The following is a 25,637-nucleotide window of genomic DNA, read 5'->3' as shown; positions in this document are numbered from 1 at the left end:
CGTCATTTTAGCAGCGTTGCCCAGCTCGTGCGTGAGCGTTAAGCTCAACTTCTATAGGAATTAATTGAAATGCTCGCTCCAGTGTGAAAGTGAAACCTGAGCATTGAACACTGAGGGGCATTGCGTCATATATTTTCGGCTCATATTATATTCTCATATTTTCTGTCTATTTTCTCTTTCGACCAAAAACCGATAAACATTTTTGGCGGATGAAATTTTGGTGCATCCCTAATTTTAACCATTTTAGTGATGGATAAAATGATTACAGATTAACTAATGGATGTCTGGATTGCTTGGGGCATAGTGGTATATTTAAGCTTGCATGATGTGAAAACCTGTCATTTTATTGAAATTTCATCTTTAATGTAGTCTGGAAGTAATGAGTTGATCATACAATGTGACTTGATATCTAATGAAAGGTTCAGACAACACAATTCTTTTTTTCTGTTAAAGTCACTGTGTCAGGTTATGCAAATTTAAATCCTAAATTCTTGCTGTGTCGTGGACAAGAAACATGTCAGACTACACGTTACTTCTCGATCAATCATCGCTTGCCGTCTTTAACGATGTGCGTGATGTCATCGAGAAGGCGTAACTAGCGACTGACTTCAAAAAACAAGAACGTAAACAAGCAGGCTACCGAAGTGGCGTGTTAGCTTAATGCTAATTCCAGTACTCACCGGGTTGCTGAAGCGTCTCCGCTATCGTTCGCCAGCATTTATCCTTTTCACTGTGTCGTGGTAGTCCCTCAAGGAAACATCATATAGGCAGGAGTGATGTTTGCCATAGCTCCATGAACCTTTCCTTTAATACATAATTCCACTTCGCAGCACCAATATCATTTTTAGTTTCGCCAGGTTTGACAGCTGTATACGGAATATGCCAAAATCGGCCTGATATTGTGTAGTCTGAACCATAAGAATGAGTGCGTTACAGATCCTTGCATGTTTGAAGATTTCGTTGGAAAAAAAACCTCATGAAACCTGAAAGTTTTTTGCACCACACATATAGGTCAGTTGTCTTATTTAGACCAGCAACATTCTAAACCAGCAAAAGCCTTGATCATAAACTGATAATACATCCTTCAGATATATTCACAACACATTTTGTTCAACTTTTAAATCACCCCTTGCTGAGTGTGTTCTGTCTGTCATGTGTTTGTGTACATTTCCCTCTGTGACATTAATACCTTTGTTCCATTGTAATGATTTGATTACAGAACGGAATCCTGTTTTATGTGAGTAGCTTGTAGTCCCTTGTTTTTTTTCCCATGTTTTCTTTCTTATATCATACCACTTCTTTGATGGGCACAAGAAATTGTTATTTTTATGCATTTTACACTCATCTTTTGTTTTTATTTGTTTTTAATAATGTCATTCTGCTGTATAACATCTGCTTTCTTAATTATTCTTTTCTTCTCTCTTTGAATCCAATATATACTATACTTTTTGGGTGATGTCAAGTAATTTAAATGTCTGTAAAACTGCACTGTTGCATGTTAAAATACTGCATTATGGTGGTGTGGTCACTGTGCTGAATTCCCCTTTCTCAAATAGCGTTCCCCTGCTCCGTCTGTACAGTTGGAAGGTTCTGGAATGTCCATTTACAAAGAGCTCTGCTACAAAAAGCTCAAATTCCAGTAGTTCTTGGCATATTTTCTGTAATAATGGAAGTGACTTTTTGTCTTGTCTTATCAGACCTTCATTTTCTAGAAGTTTCTAATAAAATTTTGTCATATTAATGGTTCATTTATCTCCTATTTAGATGAGGGTGAAACCTGTTACTGTTCTTATAAAGTTTCATTACTAATGTTTTTTTTTAAAGTTCTTGTGCTCTCAGATACACCCAGATATGTTCAAAAAATTCATCAATTATTAAACAGAGAATTGGATTAATCTTGTAGTCTATTTTAGGCCCTTTAGAAAATTAACTTTTAAAAATTTAAACCACAAAATTTCCTGGACTGTATCCACTATTCTGCTCGTTTTGGTTACGTAATGGCAACAGTTGGTGAAATCACAGTGGTAATTCTCTCTCATTTGTGCCGTGATGTTGTTCCTGTCTCATGACGACAGCAAGAACAATGGGACACCTGTCCAAACTTCCTATCAGATGGAAATGGACAACACCAAGGGTGTCTAGGGGTTATAAAGGGGAGGATGTCCCAGATTTGTTGCGGGGGGAGCTGTGATGTGGCGCAGTGGGGCTTTGGGCGTCTGTCGTTTCTATTTTGAGGAGTTTACTGACCAACCCCACAGTGCCTGTATTTCAGGCAGCCAGTGAGAATTTGCACAAAAACCCTCTCATGGCTACCCAGGCTTTAATTAGGTTTGTAGGTTAGTGTATTTTTACTCCATGTAGATGATCCGCTTCTGGTATGAAGATAAATGGATTTGCTGTAGAAGCAAGCTGATTGTTGTTAGCCATACAACATCTCAACAAAATACTGTAAAGAATGCAAATAGATGAAATTTGTGATGCAGATGAGATGGAACATTTGAGTTTGGAATAATTTGTCTCCCTCGAACTTACGTGTGTTAAAAGGGGGATTTTTCGATCTGTTTGTTGGTGTTAAATTTCTTGTCAGGATTTTGTTGGCAATTTTTACGCATGTTATTGCTCTTACACACCTCAGTTGCATCAGTTCTTGTATTAAACTTAATGTAATCATGTAATGGGTAGTGTTTTTTAACCAGTGATTGTTGCATTACAGGGAGAGTTAGAGCGTCAACTCCTGCAGGCAAACCCTATTCTGGAATCTTTTGGGAATGCCAAGACAGTGAAAAATGACAACTCTTCACGCTTTGTAAGTTTGTCTATTATGGCTGATCTGATCATTTCACCATTGTTTTCCCAACTGTAACATTACTTGAAGTTGAAACATTGCCACAATGTTTTGTTACGTTCTTATTACATTTTGGCAATGATATTCATTAAGGTTATTGTTAGGTTATTTTATTTTTTTACCTTGCATGTAGTATCTGGAAAGGGCCATTTAGGGACACACTCACCAAATTCCACATTCAGCACTCTAAAAAGAGCTAGGCGTCTGTCTTACGTCTGCTCCTCTGGCCTGCTGATTGAGTTTTCGCTGGCATGGGCTAAAGTCAGCAGAAAGCTTTTAAGCATACAAACAAATCAAAAGCCACAGAGGAATTTAATTCTTCAGGTCTTGCTTTAGGTAATTATTTTGGGGGCATTTGCTGCAAATAAGCATGTATGTTAGTCTATGCATGCTTTGAGTACAGTTTCCTTTTAAGTAGAGCTATTTCAACATGCTGCATATCACGGATGCACAAGCCACTCTGTTCAAACATTAAAGGGAGATGATCATCTGTTCAAATGGATTCTTAGAAATGTTGATTAGGCCCATAAATATATAATGATAGTTATGAAGCAATGGTATGGTTCATAAAGCATGATCAGTATAGCACATCATAAAAAAATTATACTTCCTAAATATTTGTTTTTCCACAGGGCAAGTTCATCCGCATCAACTTTGATGTAACCGGTTACATCGTGGGGGCCAACATTGAAACCTGTATCTTGATCTGATAACGTTTCAGTTACATTTGAGAAACACTACAGCACTGCTAACACTGATATGGGTGAATTTTCTGTGTGTTTATTATCAGCAGAAATAAAGGTATGCAAATTGACTTTCTGTGTGCTTTTAGAGTAGTGAAACGATTTTAAACTGTTACTATAGCTTCAGTTAGTATGCCAGACAGGAACCACATCATAAGCTGGCTTTAAGGGTTATGCAGATAATTAACAAAGCTGTATAGTAGCGCATCATGATGGGAATGATTTGACACCGTGAACAATGAGCTGTAAAATAGGCATCACTTGCCCTTAACTCAATCTCAAGATCTTCTTGAAAAGTCCAGGGCCATTCGCCAAGCCAAAGATGAACGCACCTTCCATGTCTTCTACCAGCTGTTGGCTGGTGCTGGGGAACATCTAAGAAGTGAGTATTTTTTGTTACATAGTTATAACTTGATTTTTAGTAAGAGTTTATAATAATGAGATCCTTATTCTAAATGCAAGGTCAACATGGACATGTTTGTTTCCTTTGTAATGAAGCAGGCTTTGGATATTTTTAATGTGTGAAGATAACTGACTGATTATGGAGTGTGGTGTCTAAAGACTGCAACTGTCTTATTAATGCTTTTTCTTCTGGCAGCTGATCTACTCCTGGAGGGCTTCAATAACTATCGCTTCCTTTCCAATGGTAACATTCCCATTCCTGGCCAACAGGACAAGGACAATTTCCAAGAGACCATGGAAGCCATGTATATTATGAGCTTCTCTCATGAGGAAATTTTGTGTAAGCATACATGGAACAAACACACCTCTACTACATTGTCTATTTTCTGCTGGTTTTCTAGTAAATCATCATGTTGCCATTTCCTTGTAAGGAGCTTTAGGAAAAAAGGTGTCTTATGTTTCTTCACTTTTTTTGAAACATCTTTTTGCCTTCACTATTGCATTTGAAATGGTCCTGCAGTATGAATAATGAGTTTACAGTACAAACGTCCCAAGTTCACAACGGGATGTATTCAAATAATTATTAATTTGATTTAATAAAATCAATATAATAATATTTATATTGAATTAGATGGTGTATGTTGGTGCAATTTAAAAAATGTACAATGTTTGTGAGTGAATAAAATAGCTGAATAAATCCACCTGTTTCCATTTGAAATGTTGTAATCAATTTTTGGATGGCGTAAAAGCTTGCAGGACATCAATTTTCCAAAAATATTTCATGTCTACTATCCACATATTGTTGACTGTCTTGTCCTTGTTTTTCTGTCACTGCAGCAATGTTCAAAGTGGTATCAGCTGTCATGCAGTTTGGTAACATTGTGTTCAAGAAGGAGAGAAACACCGATCAGGCTTCCATGCCAGAAAACACAGGTACCTCATTCTTGCTCAGCTGTTTTTTTTACTGGTTTCAAAAATGCATAATGCCTTATTTTAGCACAGAGATAATTTTTTTGTTGTTTTTTTCAGTAATGGAAAGTCTATATGTGCATTTTATGTGCCTCAATAACTCTGTAAATCTTTTGGCAGTGCGTTAGCATTAAAGTGTTTTCGGTATCCAGACTTCCCTTTGGTCTAAACCCTTGCACCAGATGGTTTTGTGCAGTTCTCCACTGCACTGTTTTGACAAATTACCCGTTGGACTTCTTTTGGGCTCCCGTGATGACGGCTTGAATGGTTTTTGGATAAATTTCATATTAAAAGAAAATACCAGAATAGTTGAGCTAAGTTGCGTTAAATCAATCCTGTTTACATAAGAGCCCCAAAAGCAACATTTTACCATAATGACGCATTCCAGCAAGCTTTACTCCACCGGTATTTTGTTTAATTCGTTTTTATCGTCACCGTTAATGGTAAGATATTGAAGCTTTCATCTGTTTAACCCACCAAGTTGTTTCATTCACGACATGAAGCTGGAAAGTTATAGTCGTCCAAAGGGGGAACTCTTGGGGTTTGTTTGGCTGCTAAACGGGCTGTAAGGGTTTAGAAGTCAGTAAATTTCAATAACGACCTAACTTATTTCAAATACCTCTTATACTCATGAGCAAATATGTCCCATAATAACTTCTCGCACTGCCATTTAAGTGCATGTGGGAAGCTCCTAAAACCCAATAAATTGAAATAGAATTTCACCATTTTTGGTCAGTTTGCATTACAGATGACCATTTTGTGAACAAGTGCTTTTTGTCCTGTTTCTCAGCTGCTCAAAAACTTTGCCACCTGCTTGGCATGAATGTCATGGAGTTCACCCGTGCCATCCTGTCTCCAAGAATCAAAGTGGGCAGAGACTATGTACAAAAAGCCCAAACTAAAGAACAGGTAATGAACTATTCAGTCCTCCACTGTAAATCTGTCAGAGCACCCTTCCTCCCATCTATTAAACAATCTGTGTTTTACCTCTCAGGCCTGATCGTAGACCAGTACTATACTTTTGTACATTACGTTTTCTTTTCACCTCTTTGTCCATTTACAACAATAGGCTGATGGTCTCCTGTTGTTAAAATATCGTCATAATTGTTCAAATTTCGTAGATTGGGGAATGTGCGAAATCTCAAAAAATTCCACTATAGGGTTCTTTAAGGTTTTACATACCATTTAAAAAAAGAAAGAAAAAAGTTGTACACTTTGTAAGTGTGATCATAATGCATATTTTTGTAAATGTGAAGAATATCACCTTTTTTTTTTACCTTGCCTTATCCTGTCTCTTTGTTCCTCTGACCAGGCTGACTTTGCAGTGGAAGCCCTGGCCAAGGCCACATACGAAAGGTTGTTCCGTTGGCTTGTTCACCGCATTAATAAAGCTCTGGACAGAACCAAGCGCCAAGGAGCTTCCTTTATTGGCATCCTGGACATCGCTGGCTTTGAAATATTCCAGGTGTGGCTTCCTTGGAATTAGTGCCCAGCTGTCTCTCATGCTAAATCATAGATATTTATCTCTGTACTTCACTAAATCAGAGGTCATATGATAACAGGCTTTCTAAAAAAATGCAGGCAATGCAAGGTCCTGAAAATAATGACAGTTTTAGTTAAAATAGGATGTTATTTGGGACCAATTTTTATTTGCATATAGTTTACCACAGATTTAGCAGGTTTTATACCACTGATTCATCTAAATGCATGTTTGGTTTAACTTAAATTTGACACATATATTACTATAGTGCAATAGAATGTAATTCTCAAAGTAATAATAATATATTTTTAAAACAATTTTATTATTAAGGAATATCAAAATATTTCTTCCATGTTTTAATTTTAATAGTAAACATCTAAAAATAAAGAAATAATGGTACATTTTTCATTTGATTTTACATTTTAAAATGTTAATGTATTATGGCTTAATTTCATTAACACTGTTTCTGATAATATATTTGTATTAAAAAAAATAGTTAAATCACATATCCAGAAAAATTAAAATGGACAACACAGATTTTCAGTTGGGGAAAAACATTTCATAGGGCACTGTTTTAATAAAAAAAAGGGGTTTGGGAAATAAATTAAACAGATTTCATAGGGCCCATTTTTTTGCCATTAAGAATATTCCTTCAAGTTGTGCTGGAGCATGTCTTTGCCATCTTGGTGTTGGACATTGCTTCGGATAAGATGCATCTGCTAAATTGAGTAATATAATTACTAACATGGTTAGGAAGAAATAACAAGGTTTACAGTAAACAGTGTAATTGGATACCCACTCATAGCTGCAGTATTAAGTTAAGTGATACTGATATTGGTTAAAGAATCAATTATGCATGCTCTGGGGCAAAAAATACTACGGACAAAAACAATTTGATCATATTTTGTTCTCCTCCTTTTGGCAGCTGAACTCATTTGAGCAGCTCTGCATCAACTACACCAACGAGAAGCTTCAGCAGCTGTTCAACCACACCATGTTCATCCTGGAGCAGGAGGAGTACCAGCGTGAAGGCATTGAATGGAGCTTCATCGACTTCGGCCTTGACCTGCAGCCCTGCATTGACCTCATTGAGAGACCGGTGAGCTCCCCCATCAACTCTTTTATACAGATTGTTTTTACAATAATTGTGTTTGTCCTTGAATTCTTTGTTTTGGTTTGCTAGAAATATTTTCTACCCCAAGCATTTGCAGGATTGAATGTGATTTGAAGTTAACGTGAAAGTATGAAAGTAAAGAATGCTTTTAGTCTTTTCTTTCAGCTTTTCTATAATTGTTTTGATCGGTCATATGGTGCCATTCCCAGGCAAATCCTCCTGGTGTGTTGGCTCTGTTGGATGAGGAGTGCTGGTTCCCAAAAGCCACTGATAAAACCTTCGTGGACAAACTGGTGCAAGAGCAAGGCACTCATGCCAAGTTTCAGAAACCACGTCAGCTAAAGGACAAAGCTGATTTCTGCATCATTCACTATGCTGGCAAAGTACGTCTGCATTCATATTTATGACCCCACACTAAACTGTTGGATTCTGTGATATTTCTTATAATTTAGGCTTGTTGTTGCATCATGACTGCATCATAACCTTATGTAATTGGATTTAATCAGGTCATACTGACTTGCAATGAAGTGTTGCGTTTCTGTCTTTCAAGGGTAGCAGCATCCAGCTGTGGTATGTGCTAACCATACGCCACATCTGTTTCAGATCAGTGAGCTGTTTGCAAAAGAAACTTGACACTGCATTAAATGAGGAACTTTTGATATTTCTCTCCCTTTGAGCCACGTTTAGGTTAAAAGCCAGAAAATTAGAGCTTGCTTTGTTTCCTGTTGTTTAAGAAAAGTAATATAGTGCATTGATTTATACTTTATCACTTTCAGTAGTTACGTAACACTATGCAAACAGCCAACAACTGCAGAACCCCTCAAATGAAACAATCTAGATTGAACCAGTCCTGGCTTAATTCCATTATTCCCATCTTGAGTGTTTTATTGAGCTAACGTAGTGTTTATTTCCCTCATCCTGCAGGTTGACTATAAGGCAGATGAGTGGTTAATGAAAAACATGGACCCTCTGAACGACAACGTGGCTACGCTCCTGCACCAATCCACGGATAAGTTTGTGGCTGAATTGTGGAAGGATGGTAAGCGGTTTTTTTCTTGAGTGCCTTCCAGATTCCACCCGACATATGAAACGGCCATTTTTATTGCTCTACCCTCCCAGTCTGTGAAGAAAGAGGCTGTTGTTTTCAATCTTCAGTTTCATGTCTTGTAAAAAGAGATGGTTATGCATTTCGGTGGCTTGGTGCAAATATTTAAACAAAGTGGGAGGGAACTATTAATTCAGTTACAAAGGGTCAAAATCGGGGCTGGGCAGTGTGCGAGAGTGTCAAACAAAGAATTTTGCAACACTTTTGATACCAGAGTGGATTTAATTGCACACTATTTGAAGGCAAGACTACTTAACATTAATTTACATACAGGTGTGAGCAGTGAAGAAATATGGAGTAATGCAAAAATAGAGAGTGGGTCGTGTCATATATTTTGTCTTCTTTAAATCTGACAGCTAATAGTTTTTCACTGCATTTCTCAATATATTATATTAAAATAACCTAATAATATAAGTTTATGTAAAGTTATTCATACTGTGGCAAATGGTTACTTAAAAAGGTCAATCAAATTTGTGTGTGCCAAGATTGATCAGCTGGTTCTTAAAATGTTAAAATCAATTAACATCACAATGCATTTGATACCAGTGTTAATGGAATGATGACTTAATGTTGCTTGTTCATAGCACTAACCTGTGTTTACTACCACTTATGTCTTTGTGCTAGCTGTGTTCTACTACTTTTTCATTTAGCTTTTTTTTTCTTGTTTATCCACCCTTTGCTCCCTTCTGTCTCGACCATAGAGATTCAGAATTTCCAAAGAGCGTCTTTTTATGATGTCTCTAGTCTCCATGAATCGCCAGGTGAAGGTATACGATGCTGTAGGTCTCTGCTTATCAGCGCATTGTGTACTTTCAAACACTCCCATGGCTTGTAGACCTGGGCCCTGGTCCCTCTAGCTGGCTAACTTTAGAGTTAGCTGGATCCATTTAGAAGGAAGCTTGACTTGGCTGATTCATTAGGATTCCCAAACTGACCATGAATGAAGATTGCATGAAAAATGAAAGCATGTGCATAGCAAGTAAAGCAGAGTACTGACACAACACAACATTTGAAAGTGAACCGGGTAACTCAATGAGTGAGCTGGCTACAAGGATTAGGGCCCTACTTGTTCCTTGAGTGCCTTTCAGTAATTTTGTTTACTGCGCACGCCCCCTAAGTATTCTTGCTCTAATTTAAGAGTTTAAAAAGTTTAAAATAATTATTACATCTGAACCTGTAGCTTTTTCAGTTCAGAAAGTGTTGAAAGAGGCCATTTTGACAGAAGAATATGTGAATCTCACTAAACTTTTCAAGTACATGAGTCATATTTCAACCCAAAATCAAATATAGAAAATAAGTTATGATTAAATAAAGTGTAATTTTTTTTTTATTCTCTAAGCAACTAATCAATTATATTTTTATTTTTGGCCTTCATTTTGATAGTACAGTGCAAGGATAGACATGAATCACTGTTCAGTTCCCCTTCAACATCGTCAGTACAGTGAGATCAATAATATTGTTGAATTTATATTAATATTGTCATGAAAACAGTACAAAAATGCAAACAATATCAATGGTCCTAAAATGAGCTTCACAATCTGTGTGTTAGATATTATTCCTGTTTTTATTTCTTCAATTTTGGAGTGAAATATGACCTGGACATGGTTTTTATGAGATTCGCCCAAACACAGCTTGGTTTTCAGCAGACAGAGCAGTGTGTGTGGTATGTTGGTTATGCCCTTGCACCTCACGGTCAGACTACTTGTTTATTTTTAAGTGTCAGACGGCGATTTGATAGGCCGTGTGAGGGAGATTGAGTTTGGGTGAGGAGTGGAGGAATTCTGTAGCGTCTCCGACAGGGGATGTGGAACAATACACGTCTTGTTGCACTGGAATCCAAATGACTCAAGTCAACACTGACAGCTCAGTAGATTCTCCATGGAGGTAAAGGAAGCCACGTCAGGAGCCCCATTATGAACAGAATATTGCTTGGAAGCGGTTCTTAAGAATGACATTTACAGGAATGCTGTAAGACCCACGATTGTAGTTCTAGAAACAGTAGCTGGACTTGGCTTAAAAATTAAAAATGACGTTTCTGATTCCTTCCATGTTAATTTATTTAAGTTTGAATTGTTTTGTACTATGGCACTGTTATCAGACTGAAATCTGTGAATATAATATTTCTGATTGGTATCTAATTTCATATTTATTCACATTGATTTATTCAGTTGCTAAAAGGAGGCATTTTTAGTAACATTGCTCAGAGGGAGAGAACTTGGTATACAAGTCTGTTATATTTCACACAAAAAAAGTGAATGCATTCAAAATTCTTTACTTTATCAAAATGTTTCAACATTTCAACTGTCAACAAATGCTCAGACAATGTGTTACTTTACAAAGCACTTTAAGTACAGTAATGAGATTTAAATTATTCTGCATTTCAGTAATGGAAAATGTACTAGTTTATAACATCTTAATGAAGCCTTTTTAATCAAAATCTTCCTTTAATCAAGAAAGAATAGATTATAAAGCACTGCTAAATCTACTCTACCTTTGCTAAAATTACATCTCCGCACCACAAGAAATCAGATTTGACTAGATTTGTAAACGTACTGTATATTTAATGTATATTTGTTAATACAGCTCACTGAGTCCATGAGAGCAGTTACTGAATTAACATCTGACTCACTGAAGTGTGAGGTATTGGGGTGAAATATGTCCTAAACATGATCTGGGTTTTGAGATTCACCCTTCCATTTTATTTATTTTGCAGCTTGTGCTTGTTTATACATGTAGTAGTCTTATCCTTGGCACTTTTCATCTATTTCATATCTCCATTTGCCTAGCACTGGACTTGCTGGCATAGTAGGGGCCATTGGATCTTGAATTGGCTGTCTGAACTTGTGGCATTGAGTCAAAATACACTGTACTACTTTTAGACAATTATTTTCTGTTTTCTTTTGAGATATGATGATTATAAAGGCCTAAAAAAAATATCAAAGCACAGTTTTGTAAAAATGCAAAAATACACAGTGTATTTTGACCTTCTGCTTGGTGTTGTTGAATTAGAGCTTTAGTTGTAGATTTACCTCTTCCATCTTCACATAATTTGGCTGTGCTGTGTCTCTCTTCTTTAAATATGTTCTGTAAATACTCTTAATATCAACCTAACCGCTTGGTATCTGTCTTTTCTCTCACTCTTCATGGTAGTGGATCGTATTGTTGGTTTGGACCAGGTGGCAGGGATGAACGAGACTGCATTTGGAGCTACATATAAGACCAAGAAGGGCATGTTCCGTACTGTGGGTCAGCTTTATAAAGAGTCCCTTACAAAACTCATGGCCACACTCAGGAACACCAATCCCAACTTTGTCCGCTGTATCATCCCCAATCATGAGAAAAGAGTAAGTGACATTTGTCCCTTCAGTTGAAGTTCATGTACTTTGAGTTGAATGAAAAAAAGAGAGTTGTTGAACAGCATTGTCATTGCTGTTCTTCTCTGTTAGGCTGGTAAACTGGAGCCCCATCTGGTTCTAGACCAGCTGAGGTGTAATGGAGTTCTAGAAGGAATCCGGATCTGCAGGCAGGGGTTCCCTAACCGTATCGTCTTCCAAGAGTTCAGACAGAGGTGTGTTTCAGATATCTCATTAAAGAGTTGATTCCTCTTCATTCCTCTTCAGATGCTGTAGCACCAGTATTATCTCATTTTATCAGTGATAAAAATTTTACATTTGTTTTCCTATCAGGTATGAGATCCTCACCCCTAATGCAATACCCAAAGGTTTTATGGATGGCAAGCAGGCTTGTGAGAGAATGGTGAGTTTTCATAAACCTAAGACAAATGAGGTTGATCAGTCCTTTTTAGCATCAAGTTTTATATGGCGGTACAAAGCCCAAAATAAAATGATTAAATCACAATATTTTTAAATACCAGTTTTGTATGAAATATTCTGTGAAAACACACAGTACCATTTAAATGTTTGGGATCAGGATGGGGTTTTTTTTCTCCCAAAGAAAGTAATAAATATTTTTATTCAGCAAGGATGCATTAAAGTAAACTGACAGTAAAGACTTTTACATTATTGTTAAATGATTTGTTTTTCAAGTAAATTCTATTTTTTTGTACTTTCTGTTCATCAAAGTATCCTGAAATGTTTCCACAAACATTAAGTTTTTAATTATTTCGTTTTGAGTACTTTGGTCATATATATTTTTTTAATGTCCAATATTGAAAAACTAGCATCTGAAATTTAGAATCTGCTGAATACTATGTAAGTATCATTGTCATCTGTAGATCCGAGCCTTGGAATTAGACCCAAACCTCTTCCGGATCGGTCAGAGTAAGATCTTCTTCCGCACTGGAGTTTTGGCACACCTGGAGGAAGAGAGAGACCTGAAAATAACAGATATCATCATCTACTTTCAGTCAGTCTGTCGAGGATACCTGGCTCGCAAGTAAGTCCAACTGCAAATGGCTGATTTAAATCTGGTCTGAAAGGGTCAGCAATAATATGCAGCTCTTACTGTTTATAGTGTAGAGATCACAATATATGAAAAGTATTCTCATGAGACCTTGTCAGTGAATTGCTGCTATTTTGTGGTTGTGTTCCTCAGAGCATTTGCTAAAAAACAGCAGCAGCTAAGCGCTTTGAAAGTCCTCCAGAGAAACTGTGCCGCTTACCTGAAACTACGCCACTGGCAGTGGTGGAGACTCTTCACCAAGGTTGGTGTCAGATTTTAAAAGAGACTGTTTTTATAACTGTTGGAATGACTTTACTAGCTATTGTGTTTCTGAGTAAAATGTGGTTGCGAGAAATTGACTCTTTAGAGACACATGATTTTCAGTATGATTGTGAAGTTTTCAATGGACACATGCATTACAACTGTGTCTGCAGGTGAAACCTCTCCTCCAGGTGACCCGTCAGGAGGAAGAAATGCAGGCCAAAGATGAGGAGCTCATTAAAGTGAAGGAGAGGCAGGTGAAAGTGGAAAATGAATTGGTGGATATGGAGAGGAAACACCAGCAGGTTAGCACACATTCAAAGTCATTATAACATAGCTGGTATATATGTACACCATAGTATCTAATGGCTTTATTCCTTGTAGTGGAATGTCCATGATCTTGAAACTGAGAAAAGATCTCTTGTGGGGTTTTTCAGCTCTTAGAGGAGAAGAACATCTTGGCAGAGCAACTACAGGCCGAGACAGAATTATTTGCTGAAGCTGAAGAGATGAGGGCTCGTCTGGTGGCTAAAAAACAAGAGCTAGAGGAGATTCTTCATGACCTGGAGTCCCGCGTGGAGGAGGAAGAGGAGAGGAACCAGTCGTTGCAGAATGAGAAGAAGAAAATGCAGTCACACATAACGGTGACAACTTAATTGGGGAAATATAATCTTGGATCTGCTGTAAACTTATAATAGTAAATCTGTATCTAAAACATCTGCAGTTAGTACTAGCTAATAATAAACACTATTGCTGTCCATAAACTGTGTGTCTGTCTCTGTGTGTCTTATAGGACCTAGAGGAACAGCTAGATGAAGAAGAGGCTGCCCGACAGAAGCTTCAGTTGGAGAAGGTGACTGCTGAAGCCAAGATAAAGAAAATGGAGGAAGATATTCTGCTGCTGGAGGACCAGAACTCCAAATTCCTAAAGGTCAGTGTGGTTGTCAAACTCCCTGAAACCAAATGTAGCCCAGGGCCTTTGCGATAAGGATGCTCAGAGAAGAACTTTGAACAAACTGAACTCTTTCTTCCCTCCCTATCCCTCAGGAGAAAAAACTCCTGGAGGACCGTGTCAGTGAGATGACCTCCCAACTAGCTGAGGAAGAAGAGAAGGCCAAGAACCTTGGCAAAGTGAAAAACAAGCAAGAAATGATGATGGTGGACCTGGAAGGTGAGGACCGTTTTATTAAATATGGATCATTTTATTCAAGTAAAACAATGAGACTTAAATGTTTATGTTTGGGCGTTTGACAATCAGAGCGTCTGAAGAAAGAAGAGAAGACTAGGCAAGAGCTTGAAAAAGCCAAAAGAAAGCTGGATGGCGAGACCACAGACCTACAAGACCAGATAGCTGAGCTTCAGGCCCAAATTGAGGAACTCAAGATCCAACTGGCCAAGAAAGAAGAGGAGCTGCAGGCTATACTGACCAGGTGAAGATCAGTAAGGGGCACAGAATAAGAAAGAGGAATAGGAGGTTATTTTAATGGGTATAATATAATGGCTGATCCGAAATGCTTTGGCTGTCATCTAGATTACTATGTCTAAATAATAACTTATGGTTGGCTGATTGGTGTAATTAATTGTTCCTTTATTGGTCAAAAGTTTGAAATCTTTACGTCTCTTGGATTCTCCTTGGATTCTTTCTTACCACAAACTTTTGAATGGTAATGTTTTACCAAAAAAAAAAAAAAAGCAGCAAAAACCCTTTCAACATGAGAAATGTTCCTTAAGCATCAAAACACTCATTCAGTAATAAGTAAAATTTTACATGTCAAGAAATATACAGAGGTTATTTACAAATAGTCTTAAAGATACTGTAGCAAAATTGGCCTAGATTTTAAACTGGCCTGTGTAATTCTAAGGATCAGAAAGAGTTTGTAAACAAAAGTGTTTAACCCCTTAAATTACGCATGGATCGTTTTGCTGATAATCTCTGCTTATATTTGTTATTCCACAGAGGTGATGAGGAGGTCGCTCAGAAAAACAACGCCCTGAAGCAAGTACGGGAGCTGCAGGCCCAAATATCTGAGCTGCAGGAGGATCTGGAGTCTGAGAAAGCAGCCAGAAACAAAGCTGAGAAACTCAAGAGAGATCTGAGTGAGGAACTGGAGGCTCTGAAGACTGAGCTGGAAGACACCCTGGACACCACCGCCGCCCAGCAGGAGCTGAGGTACAAGAGAAACTAAATCCAATCTACCATAAAATGAAATCAGGGCCAGTTTAATCCGTCCCCATTTTATTTTTAAACAAAAAAGGAATATCAAAGTTTTTATAATAAAGAGTTTCTATGTTAGAATCAGTGTGCAGTGATTAGCATGCATGCTGCAGACACATTGTAGGTTCAAGTTGCATGTTGCGCAAATGGTTTGTTCTGAAAAAAAATTTGACTTCCCATTCATGTCATAGCTAAATAAAACTATGATTGCCCCTCCATGTGTGCCTAAGGTTGACCCCTCAAAATGGGCCTTTTGGTAGTGTCTGACCTTTTCGGGGTTTTTTTTTAACCCTACTCCCCAAATGTGTCTCACCTAATAATGTGTCTTTTGCTGTTAAAGAACCAAACGAGAGCAGGAGGTGACCGAGCTGAAGAAAGCCATCGATGATGAGACGAAGAACCACGAGTCACAGATCCAGGAGATGAGACAGAGGCACGGCACTGCTCTGGAGGAGATCTCTGAGCAGCTGGAGCAGGCCAAGAGAGTGAGCCATAGAGATAAAGACTAAATGACTCATTACTGTAGGGAGCCATTTCAGTTTTAATGTCTTGACTGGAACGCTGCCAGTTGTCGGCTGTCAAAAATGATGTGTTTGGAATTAATTCCCTTGTTCAGTGATTGAATGTGATACAGTCTCCTGTTTATACAGGTCAGGCAAAATCTGTCTCTCTCTCACGCTGTCTGTCTGTCAATGTTAGGTTAAGTCAAATTTGGAGAAAAACAAACAGACTCTGGAGGGTGATAATAAGGAGCTGACTAGTGAGGTGAAGAGTTTGCAGCAGGCCAAGTCTGAATCTGAGCACAAGAGAAAGAAACTTGAGGCTCAGCTGCAGGAGTTCATGGCCCGCTTCAGCGAGGGAGAAAAGGTTAAAGGTGAACTTTTGGACCGCTCCCACAAACTACAGGTCAGTGCTTACACTGTGTCACATAAACTACACTCCCTCCCCCTCACATAAACTACAGAGCACTGTTGTTTCATTTGATTTTTGCAGACTAAAAGTGTGGCTATATTTAGAGCTGAATGATTAATAAAAAAGAACAGAAAAAATGCGATATGGCTTGGTGTGATTATCAAAGTGTGAAAGCTGTTATTTAATTAAGCATAAGTACTATTGTTATTATATAACAATACAAATATTTTATTATATAGTGATATTGATATATAAGCATAATCTTTTTTTAAAGCACATATTTAACATTTATGGTTAATTCTGACTCTGTTTGCGGTCATACACCTGTATACATTGAAATAGATCAGAATCCAGGTTACGTGTAAAATATCCCTCCAATGCAACTTAAAATGTTTATGTTTGTCATTTGTTGCAGGCGGAGCTGGACAATGTTTCTTCTCTTTTGGAAGATGCTGAGAAGAAGGGAATAAAGCTAGCCAAAGACGCTTCTAGCCTAGAGAGTCAGTTTCAGGACACTCAGGTAATGTGTCGGTACAAACATGAAGTGCTGAATGAGTGGATTTATTATCAACAAGGTTGACCCATAGTATGTTCAGGAAGTATTTTATTGTTGAAAAGACAGATTTGATAAAAACAGTTGTTTAATATTATGTATGTAGGAGCTGCTTCAAGAGGAGACGCGTCAGAAGCTAAACCTGAGCAGCCGTATCCGTCAACTGGAGGAGGAGAAGAACAATCTCCTGGAGCAGCAGGAGGAGGAAGAGGAGGCACGAAGGAACCTGGAGAAACAACTGGCAACACTACAAGCCCAGGTTCACACAATCACTCCATATTTTTTAATGAGGATACACGACATGTCAGTTCATATCAACATCAGCATCATATCACATTCATTAATCAAGTGTTAATCGGCAAATAACATGTTGGCAAAGAAACTTACAAAGCCTGTCATGTTTGAGGACAAAAGTGATGTAAAAATAAATTTTTTAGACTTCTGCTCAGAAAGGAAATCAGATGTACTCTTTACTACTTGAACAGTTAAAAAGAAAAGCACTCCATTGTAATCCTCCTTTTTTTGGATAGCTGGTTGAGACGAAGAAGAAACTGGAGGATGATGTGGGAACTCTCGAGGGTCTGGAGGAGGTCAAGAGGAAGCTGCAGAAGGACATGGAGGGGACCAGTCAGAAGCTGGAGGAAAAGGCCATCGCTTTTGATAAGCTGGAGAAAACCAAGAACAGACTGCAGCAGGAGCTTGATGACCTCATGGTGGACCTGGACCACCAGAGACAGATCGTCTCAAACTTAGAGAAGAAACAGAAGAAGTTTGACCAGGTATGAATTGTTTTTGATTACAGGGATAGTTATTATTTAAGATAGTCTTATATGTTTGCAATGACATGAGGGTGGGTGAATTGGGGTCATTTTAGGTGAACTATCCTTTTACAATTTTAAATAGTTCTGTGACTTTTATAATGCTAAGTTGTATTTGTCTTATATAGTATTTGCTAGGGGTGCACCAAAATTTCGGCCGCCGAAAATGTTCAGCCGAAAATGGCATTATCGGTGTCGGGCTGAAATAAAAAAATAAAAGCCGAAAACGTAAACCGAAAATGAATGTCACCCGCCCCTCCCATCCGTGCGCTTAGGTTTCACTCATGGTCAAGCTGTTATCACGCGTCTTCCTATCAAAGATAGGGATGTCTCCCGCATATTGATAGCGGCTCCCTGATGCCTGCAAATTAGTTCAAATCTCCCGGAAGAGCGAGCGAGCAAGAGCTCGTGCACCAAATCGTGTAGCGCGCACACGCCAGACAGGGAGAGAGAGAGCGAGAGACCTTGCGTGTGTGTGCTAGTGTGCCACACGAAGCGCATGCAAGACCCACAGTCCAATTTTCTGTGTGTATAGCCGTTACATTAAAATTTGCGTAGCACCGCACAACTGTGTTTCCTAAGGCTACATAGGCTTACATGTTGTTTACAGTTTGAGTTTGGATTAAGTTCTAGTGCTGTTTTTGCACTAGTTTTTTGCACAGCAATTTAAAATGTAAGTAAAAAATTGTTTACATGCAGCAGCAGAATAGAGGCCCACTGCCATTCTGTGATTTTGTGTGCAGTTATTCAGATAATTGTGGATCTTTTTGCACAACTGTTAAAAAACTTTTATTTGATGGAACATAAAACTTGAAGAATAATATTATTTGGTATTATTATTAATATTTATTGTTAAATATTTTAGGTTTTGTTCTGTGTGTGTGTGTGTATATATATATATATATATATATATGTGTGTGTGTGTGTATATATATGTGTGTGTGTGTGTATATATATATATATATATATATATATATATATATATATATATATATATATATATATATATATATATTAGTATAAGTTTTTAAAAGAAGCCATTTTCGGCTTCAGTTTCGGTTTTCGGCCAAGTACATCCTAAATTTTCGGTTTCGGCCCAGAATTTTCATTTCGGTGCATCACTAGTATTTGCTACTGTTTTATGTAGTATTTGTTTTGTATTTTAATATACAGTTATTGAGAATCTTCAGGTACTACTGAAACCATTTACATGTATGCATTTGGCAGAGGCTTTTATCCAAAGCGACTTGCATTGCATTTCAGGGTACACATTTTACATTCTTATCCGTTCTTGCTTTCCCTGGGAATCGAACCTATGTCCTTGGTGTTGCAAGTGCCAACGCTCTACTGTTTGAGCTACAGGAAAGCTACATAATAAAACATTTGTTAATAAAAAAAAAAACCCTGAAAGCATTTTTGATGTGTATGATAGATGCTGGCTGAAGAGAAGAACATCTCTGCACGTTACGCTGAGGAGAGGGACCGTGCTGAGGCTGAGGCTAGAGAGAAGGATACCAAAGCTCTATCTATGGCCCGAGCCCTGGATGAAGCTCTGGAGGCCAAAGAGGAATTTGAGAGGCTTAACAAGCAGCTCAGAGCCGAAATGGAGGATCTGATGAGTTCCAAGGATGACGTAGGCAAGAATGTAAGTTACTATATATGTTATTGGACTGTTTTATGAGGGTAAGCCTCATGAGCCTTTGATATTTTGAACACAGAAGTTTGAAGTGTTGATTATATATGGTAATGATTGAATTCATCATTATGATGTTTGAAGAATCTTTGGTGTTTTGAACACAGCAGATTTTGTCAGTTGTATTTGTTTTCAGACCTCATGTGTTGACACCCTACAGCATGTGCTAACCAAGTGTGAGACAGCAAGTTTCATGTGTCATGTAATTTGCGTGCCTTCACTGACAACAGAATACTTAGCAAAGCAACAAAATCAGCCAGTCAGAACATATGCATGTTTAATATACTGCATGTGGAGCAAGATTTTGGACTGATGAGATTTCAGTGTGGCTTGATCTACTCATAGTGCCGTAACAGAGATAGAAGCAAAGTATGGCTAAATTATTTGGTGTAAAAAATTATTCCGATTTTTGAAGTTTTTTTTTTTAAATCCAGATTTGCTGTGGTTGTTTGTAGGGCTGCACAATTTAGCCAAAATTATTTATCAATATGTCTATATTAGTATTATTATTATAAATAAAAATATTATAGTTTTTTACAGTAAAATATTACAAGAGTAATATTTATTTTGTTTTTATTAAAAATGAGTATTTATGAAAAATAATAATATAATTATTATTTTTCTTTACACTGTAAAATTACAGTACTCATTTTTATGGCTGTCTCAATTTCTTCATTTTTAAACGTTAAACCATCAGTTTTATTTTGACGGAAAAGCACAGAGCCCCTAAAGCTTCTCTTTTGTTGATAAGTGTTTCTCATTACAAGTGTGAGGAGATAGTTGGTGCATGTTGCGTTCCCAAATGCATGTTAAAGTAGATGCAGAGATGGAGTTCATCTGGAGCAACATTTACTGCAAACCGAGCCGCCCTGAGCGGCTGCAAACACCGGTGGATAATGAGCAGCTCGCGTGTATGAAACACGCAAAACGCATGTTTATTTAATTAAATTGCAGTCTTTGCGATTTTGATGATCGTACTGAGTCATATATTTTGGTTTTATTTTAATGTATCTTGCATTGTACAAGCAAACAATAAAATGTGTTGTGGTTGTTTTAGCCATAATGTCATGGAAATTCAAATGTTAAAAGTGATCAGAAAAAATTGAAATTTCTATTTTTAAATGTATGAAAAAGGGACATCTTCCTCAGCAATCTCCATAAAATATTTTTTGAGTAATCATGTATGAATTGAATGGATAAAGACTAGTCATGCACACTCATTGTTTAAAATACTGGATGAATCCTGGATTTATCATTTGGCTCTTGATTAAGAAGTGACCGGTTAGGACACTGTTACGGTCTATTTATTTACGTTCTGTAATCCGTAGGTCCATGAGCTGGAGAAATCCAAACGCACGCTGGAGCAGCAGGTGGAGGAGATGCGCACTCAGCTGGAGGAGTTGGAGGACGAACTACAGGCCACAGAAGATGCCAAGCTGCGTCTGGAGGTCAACATGCAGGCCATGAAGGCTCAGTTTGACCGAGACCTGCAGGCCAGAGATGAGCAGAATGAGGAGAAGAAGAGAGCACTGGTCAAACAGGTGAGTGGAATTTACCGTTTATTTGAGGATTACAAGTAATTTGAAGATGAAGAATATCCATTTATTTAAGATTAAACATATATATATATATTATACACACACACACACACCGGTTTCCATTAATTTAATGGTGCAGTAAAATATTTCTGAGTAATGCTGTTGAAATCAACACCTAATAAAACTATTTTGAGAATATTTACTAGATGTCTGTTCTGTGTGTGTGTATTGAAAAAAAATGTTTTGTGTTAGTACACAGTTCTGGCTGTTTAAGTGGGAGAAAAATGAAAGTGGATATTTGTAGAAAGACTGTTGAAAGAGAGATAGCTGAGATATTGCCAAAGAGGAATAGGTCAGGGGAATATAATTGGAAGAATGGTTACGATCAGACGAGTTAATATTGGAAACGTCTTCCAGCGCTGGAGAGATATTAGAGAGCAGGAAGACCTGAGAAAAGATCTGTTTCTGCTCGATACATTAGTAATTTTTTTTTTGCTATTTCACAGAACTAAGAAATGCGGCTGCTGTTGAATCACAGTTGATTCTTCCATACTTGCACAAGCTGTCTGATGCAGCAGCTGTTAGTGGTTGCCTATGCATATAGCGTGATGGATATTTTGGGGGCGTAACAATGAATGGAGGGGTGTGTTTATTTGGGTGTCGATTTCAAATATCAAGTGTTGCACCTTTAATTTATAGGTTTCTTAAACCTGTATTAACTGTTTCCTTTTTTTTGTGGATCTCTTTATATATATATATATATATATATATATATATATATATATATATATATATGGGGGAAAATTTTTTACAGTTTTTCATTTGAAGTTCACTTAATTTTATTTCCATTTGATATGGATCATGTGCTTGCAAGGTGAAGAAAATGGGTTTTATATTATATTATATTGTGGCAGCATTGTGAAATAAAGGGTTAATACCTTTAAGAAAGACATGAACAAGTTTTGGTATGAGACTTTATTGGTCTGTTTTGATCCATGAGTCCTGTACCTTCAGGTGCGTGAGATGGAGGCGGAGCTTGAAGATGAACGAAAGCAGAGAGCTCTTGCCGTAGCTGCCAAGAAGAAACTGGAGATGGACCTCAAAGATGTGGAAGCTCAGATCGAGGCTGCAAACAAGGCCCGTGATGAAGCCATTAAACAGCTACGCAAACTCCAGGTAGAAGCTTTCCCACAATGCTGCTGTTCATGCACGGAAATGTGACCACACAGTAATGATAATGCAAGAAATTATACATTTACTGTTAGCATAATCTGTTTATCTTCAAAAGCTCCTAGCAGTTAAAGTGCATCAGTCGTTTAGTAGTGAGACAGAGATGCTAGGGCTGGGTATCGATGCAGTTGTCGCAATTCGATTTAATTCCGATTCGCAAGATCTCAATTCGATTCACAACTGAATTGCGCTTGAATGTTTAAATTGGCAGGAACAGGTGCAAATAATAAACTTCCATGACCATGAAGCACTGGCCCAATCGGGACACTGACAGTTGCTTCGACTGTCCAGAACGTCTTTCACGCTGAAAAATGCACCTGCACCTGCCATGTTAAAAGCATTGAATGAATGACAGGCTCCCTGTTGTAGCATTGGGCAAGGTAAAGAAGAGGATGCCATCTAGTGGCGGAGACTAGTAATACGATTCACAATAACCAGACATTATTTTCAATGTTTTCAGAAATATATATATATATATATATATATATATATATATATATATATATATATATATATATATATATACTGTATATGGAAAAAAGATCGATTCATTGCTTTTGAGAATCGATATCAAATCGACCACATTTTGTAAAAAAAATAAGTCACAGTAATGCAGTCAGTAGGGCTGGGCAAAAAAGATATATATTTTTCACAAGAATTCGTGCCGAGATAGGGCAAAATGTGAGAAGCACAGATGGCAACATCTCTTCAAAACAGGCCCAGATGAAGGACTATCAGAGAGAGCTTGAGGAGGCGCGCACGTCTCGGGATGAGATCTTCACTCAGTCTAAGGAGAATGAGAAGAAACTCAAGGGTCTCGAGGCTGAGATTCTGCAGCTGCAAGAGGTGAGCCAACACAGCCTGAAATATATCTGAGAGGAAAACGTCTTTCTGATGTTTCTGTTGCTTGTTTTTCCACACACAGTTATAAATTAGATTAGTTAGACTGGCAAGTCTTGATGGTTTGGTTGTGATTGTGTTTTTAGGACCTGGCGTCTTCAGAGCGAGCCCGACGTCATGCAGAACAAGAAAGAGATGAGCTGGCAGATGAAATCTCTAACAGCGCCTCGGGAAAGTGAGTCATTGTGCTGACTCAAAGTTTCTTAAAGTCAGCTTGAACCGGAAGTTGCGACTGACTTCAGTATTGTGATGTATTTCTGAGTGAAGCGGAATAGGAATGCCATTCCAGGTGGGAATTGACGAAAGATTTATGGATTACGAAGATTTTTTTTTTTTGGATTAACGGATAAACTTCACAAGACTAGTAATGTGTTTTATCAAAGTAAATAGGGTCCATTTTGATTTCATGTCACTTGCATATGTGACTAAATCTTCGCTCTGGGCGACTAAATAAAGTCAGGCACTAGGCACTGGCTAATAAATTCTTAGATTTTACTCGCCAGTTACTCGTTACAGGGCTTAGTATGAGTTTAGCATAGATATATTTTCACTCTCTGAACACTGACTGAGCGCTTCAGAGTTTCGCTCCGTCAGGCGATCTGTATTAGTATTTCAAATTCAAATGCAGGTACGCTGCGCATCCATTGAGGTGATGTACCGTGAACTCTAGTGTGAAGGCGCACGAGCACCGTCGCGTTTCTCACACACGCAAATAGAGAGAGAGAGTCTTACAATACCACTCAGAATTGGCGTGCTACATGAAAATGATATTCTTTGTTATTTTGACAGGAAAATACAACGTTCTTAAAAGCGGAATCATTCCAAATTAACTCCAAGCAGAAGATATGTTGGTTTCTCCGGTAGTGGGCGGAACTAATGCGTAAAGGGCGATCTCATTGGCTGGGGCTCATCCCTGTTTTGATTTCAGCAAATCAGTTTGAGCGAACGCTGACAACATGCTTAATATTCATTAACCCTGCAGCTCATCAATCCTTAGTGTGTTGTTTGTCATTATTAGTAGTAGGATTATTATCTTTTAATAATAATTACTATTATCTATTACTATTATCTTTTTTTTACAGAAACACTGAATGACCAACCATGCCTTAAGAACCACTAAGTTCAGTTAAAATGACAACCATAAATGAATTGGATGAGTAAAGTTCTAATTACTAAAGTTCTATCATTAAATAGTACTTGATTATCATAATATAATGCTTGATTGACAGATGTTAAGAGAACGTTTTTAGATATAAAAATGTACTAGCCAATGATGATTCTATTGCCAAGGTGTGTGTAGAGGGTTGCGTGTGGACTTGATTTCACCATGAGAGTTTTTTATAGAATGTTGTGTTGTTTTTATAAATGGTGTTTCACTCATGAATATACATCAGAATAGGGAAGAAAAGATTATCACAATTTCCATTTCATGCTGGCTTTAGTGCCGGTAAATTCTACTATTAATTGATTTGCTCCTCTGTTCATAGTTTGTTCAAAAACAAGCTTTATCATTCATTCACGTTTGTTTTCCTTCAGGGCAGCCCTCTTGGATGAAAAGAGGAGGCTGGAGGCTCGTATCTCCCAGCTGGAAGAAGAGCTTGAGGAAGAACAAAGCAACATGGAGCTCCTCAACGACCGCTTCCGCAAGACCACTATGCAGGTGCAGTGTTGAGGAAGCTACTGTAGCGAACTGTTTTCAGTGCAGTTATGGTCTGTTCTCAAAGCTCTGGCAAGATTTTAAAGATTTATGCACTTGGGAGCTTTGTAAGATGTGTAATCTCTATTAGCACTCTTAACTACATCTCTAATAACAGCTGTTGTGCCTGAATTTTCAGGTGGATACATTAAACACAGAGCTGGCAGGAGAGCGCAGTGCCGCCCAGAAGAGCGAGAACGCCCGTCAGCAGCTGGAGCGGCAAAACAAAGACTTGAAGTCCAAACTGCAAGAACTGGAGGGATCCATCAAATCAAAGTTCAAGGCCTCTATCGCCGCCCTGGAGGCCAAGATTATCCAGCTAGAGGAGCAACTTGAACAGGAAGCAAAGTAAGCAACAATGAAAATAATGTATCTGACAAAACTCAAATTAGTGCCTGTGGTTTTTGTTAACGATGTATGATCCGCGCGCTTCACAGGGAAAGAGCAGCAGCAAATAAGATTGTGCGTCGCACAGAGAAGAAACTGAAAGAAGTGTTCATGCAAGTGGAGGATGAGCGTCGCCATGCTGACCAGTACAAAGAGCAGGTGAACCAAACCCCAAATACTAATCTTCTTTCTCAAAAGTGTACCGGGTCCTGAGCTTCAGACAACATTTCCATGGACTGTTTATGCAACATCTGACCAAAAATGGCAAACTGTCTGAAGTTGCCCATTTCAATTTGATTGGCTGGCTTTTCCAAAATATATTTAGCTACCAAGGCACCAGACTGCTTTTGTGGATAAACTAGTCACTGGTTCATG

The 25,637-nt window shown here is 38.0% G+C and overlaps 1 protein-coding gene across 6 annotated transcripts in view; it reads left to right on the top strand.

The window, feature by feature from the left end:
* myh10 (myosin, heavy chain 10, non-muscle) overlaps positions 1-25,637 on the top strand; it is a 56,704-nt gene that overhangs the window by 27,845 nt on the left and 3,222 nt on the right. For 3 of the 6 annotated variants that reach the window (XM_077199621.1, XM_077199623.1, XM_077199620.1), the window contains 34 exons: positions 2,714-2,806; positions 3,478-3,541; positions 3,872-3,970; positions 4,187-4,330; positions 4,828-4,923; positions 5,750-5,868; positions 6,272-6,424; positions 7,365-7,538; positions 7,763-7,936; positions 8,478-8,592; positions 11,809-12,002; positions 12,105-12,226; positions 12,345-12,414; positions 12,893-13,053; positions 13,213-13,321; positions 13,494-13,625; positions 13,758-13,964; positions 14,114-14,251; positions 14,368-14,491; positions 14,579-14,750; positions 15,278-15,490; positions 15,876-16,020; positions 16,235-16,441; positions 16,863-16,967; positions 17,107-17,259; positions 17,531-17,779; positions 19,251-19,463; positions 20,840-21,052; positions 22,064-22,225; positions 22,997-23,125; positions 23,266-23,354; positions 24,716-24,839; positions 25,015-25,223; positions 25,313-25,421. In XM_077199621.1, coding sequence (XP_077055736.1) covers positions 2,714-2,806; positions 3,478-3,541; positions 3,872-3,970; positions 4,187-4,330; positions 4,828-4,923; positions 5,750-5,868; positions 6,272-6,424; positions 7,365-7,538; positions 7,763-7,936; positions 8,478-8,592; positions 11,809-12,002; positions 12,105-12,226; positions 12,345-12,414; positions 12,893-13,053; positions 13,213-13,321; positions 13,494-13,625; positions 13,758-13,964; positions 14,114-14,251; positions 14,368-14,491; positions 14,579-14,750; positions 15,278-15,490; positions 15,876-16,020; positions 16,235-16,441; positions 16,863-16,967; positions 17,107-17,259; positions 17,531-17,779; positions 19,251-19,463; positions 20,840-21,052; positions 22,064-22,225; positions 22,997-23,125; positions 23,266-23,354; positions 24,716-24,839; positions 25,015-25,223; positions 25,313-25,421 — 4,980 coding nt within the window. Of the gene's footprint in view, positions 1-1,219; positions 1,238-2,713; positions 2,807-3,477; positions 3,542-3,871; positions 3,971-4,186; positions 4,331-4,827; positions 4,924-5,749; positions 5,869-6,271; positions 6,425-7,364; positions 7,539-7,762; positions 7,937-8,477; positions 8,593-9,359; positions 9,426-11,808; positions 12,003-12,104; positions 12,227-12,344; positions 12,415-12,892; positions 13,054-13,212; positions 13,322-13,493; positions 13,626-13,757; positions 13,965-14,113; positions 14,252-14,367; positions 14,492-14,578; positions 14,751-15,277; positions 15,491-15,875; positions 16,021-16,234; positions 16,442-16,862; positions 16,968-17,106; positions 17,260-17,530; positions 17,780-19,250; positions 19,464-20,839; positions 21,053-22,063; positions 22,226-22,996; positions 23,126-23,265; positions 23,355-24,715; positions 24,840-25,014; positions 25,224-25,312; positions 25,422-25,637 lie in introns of all 6 variants that reach the window. The other 3 variants (XM_077199624.1, XM_077199618.1, XM_077199619.1) reach the window with 3 other exon arrangements.

Source organism: Siphateles boraxobius, unplaced genomic scaffold (assembly GCF_051911475.1).
Source record: "Siphateles boraxobius isolate OS27281-9 unplaced genomic scaffold, OSU_SipBor_1 41, whole genome shotgun sequence".
NCBI lineage: Eukaryota > Metazoa > Chordata > Actinopteri > Cypriniformes > Leuciscidae > Siphateles > Siphateles boraxobius.
The sequence above is the reverse complement of the archived record's forward strand: the minus strand, read 5'-3'. Positions and strand labels throughout refer to the sequence as shown.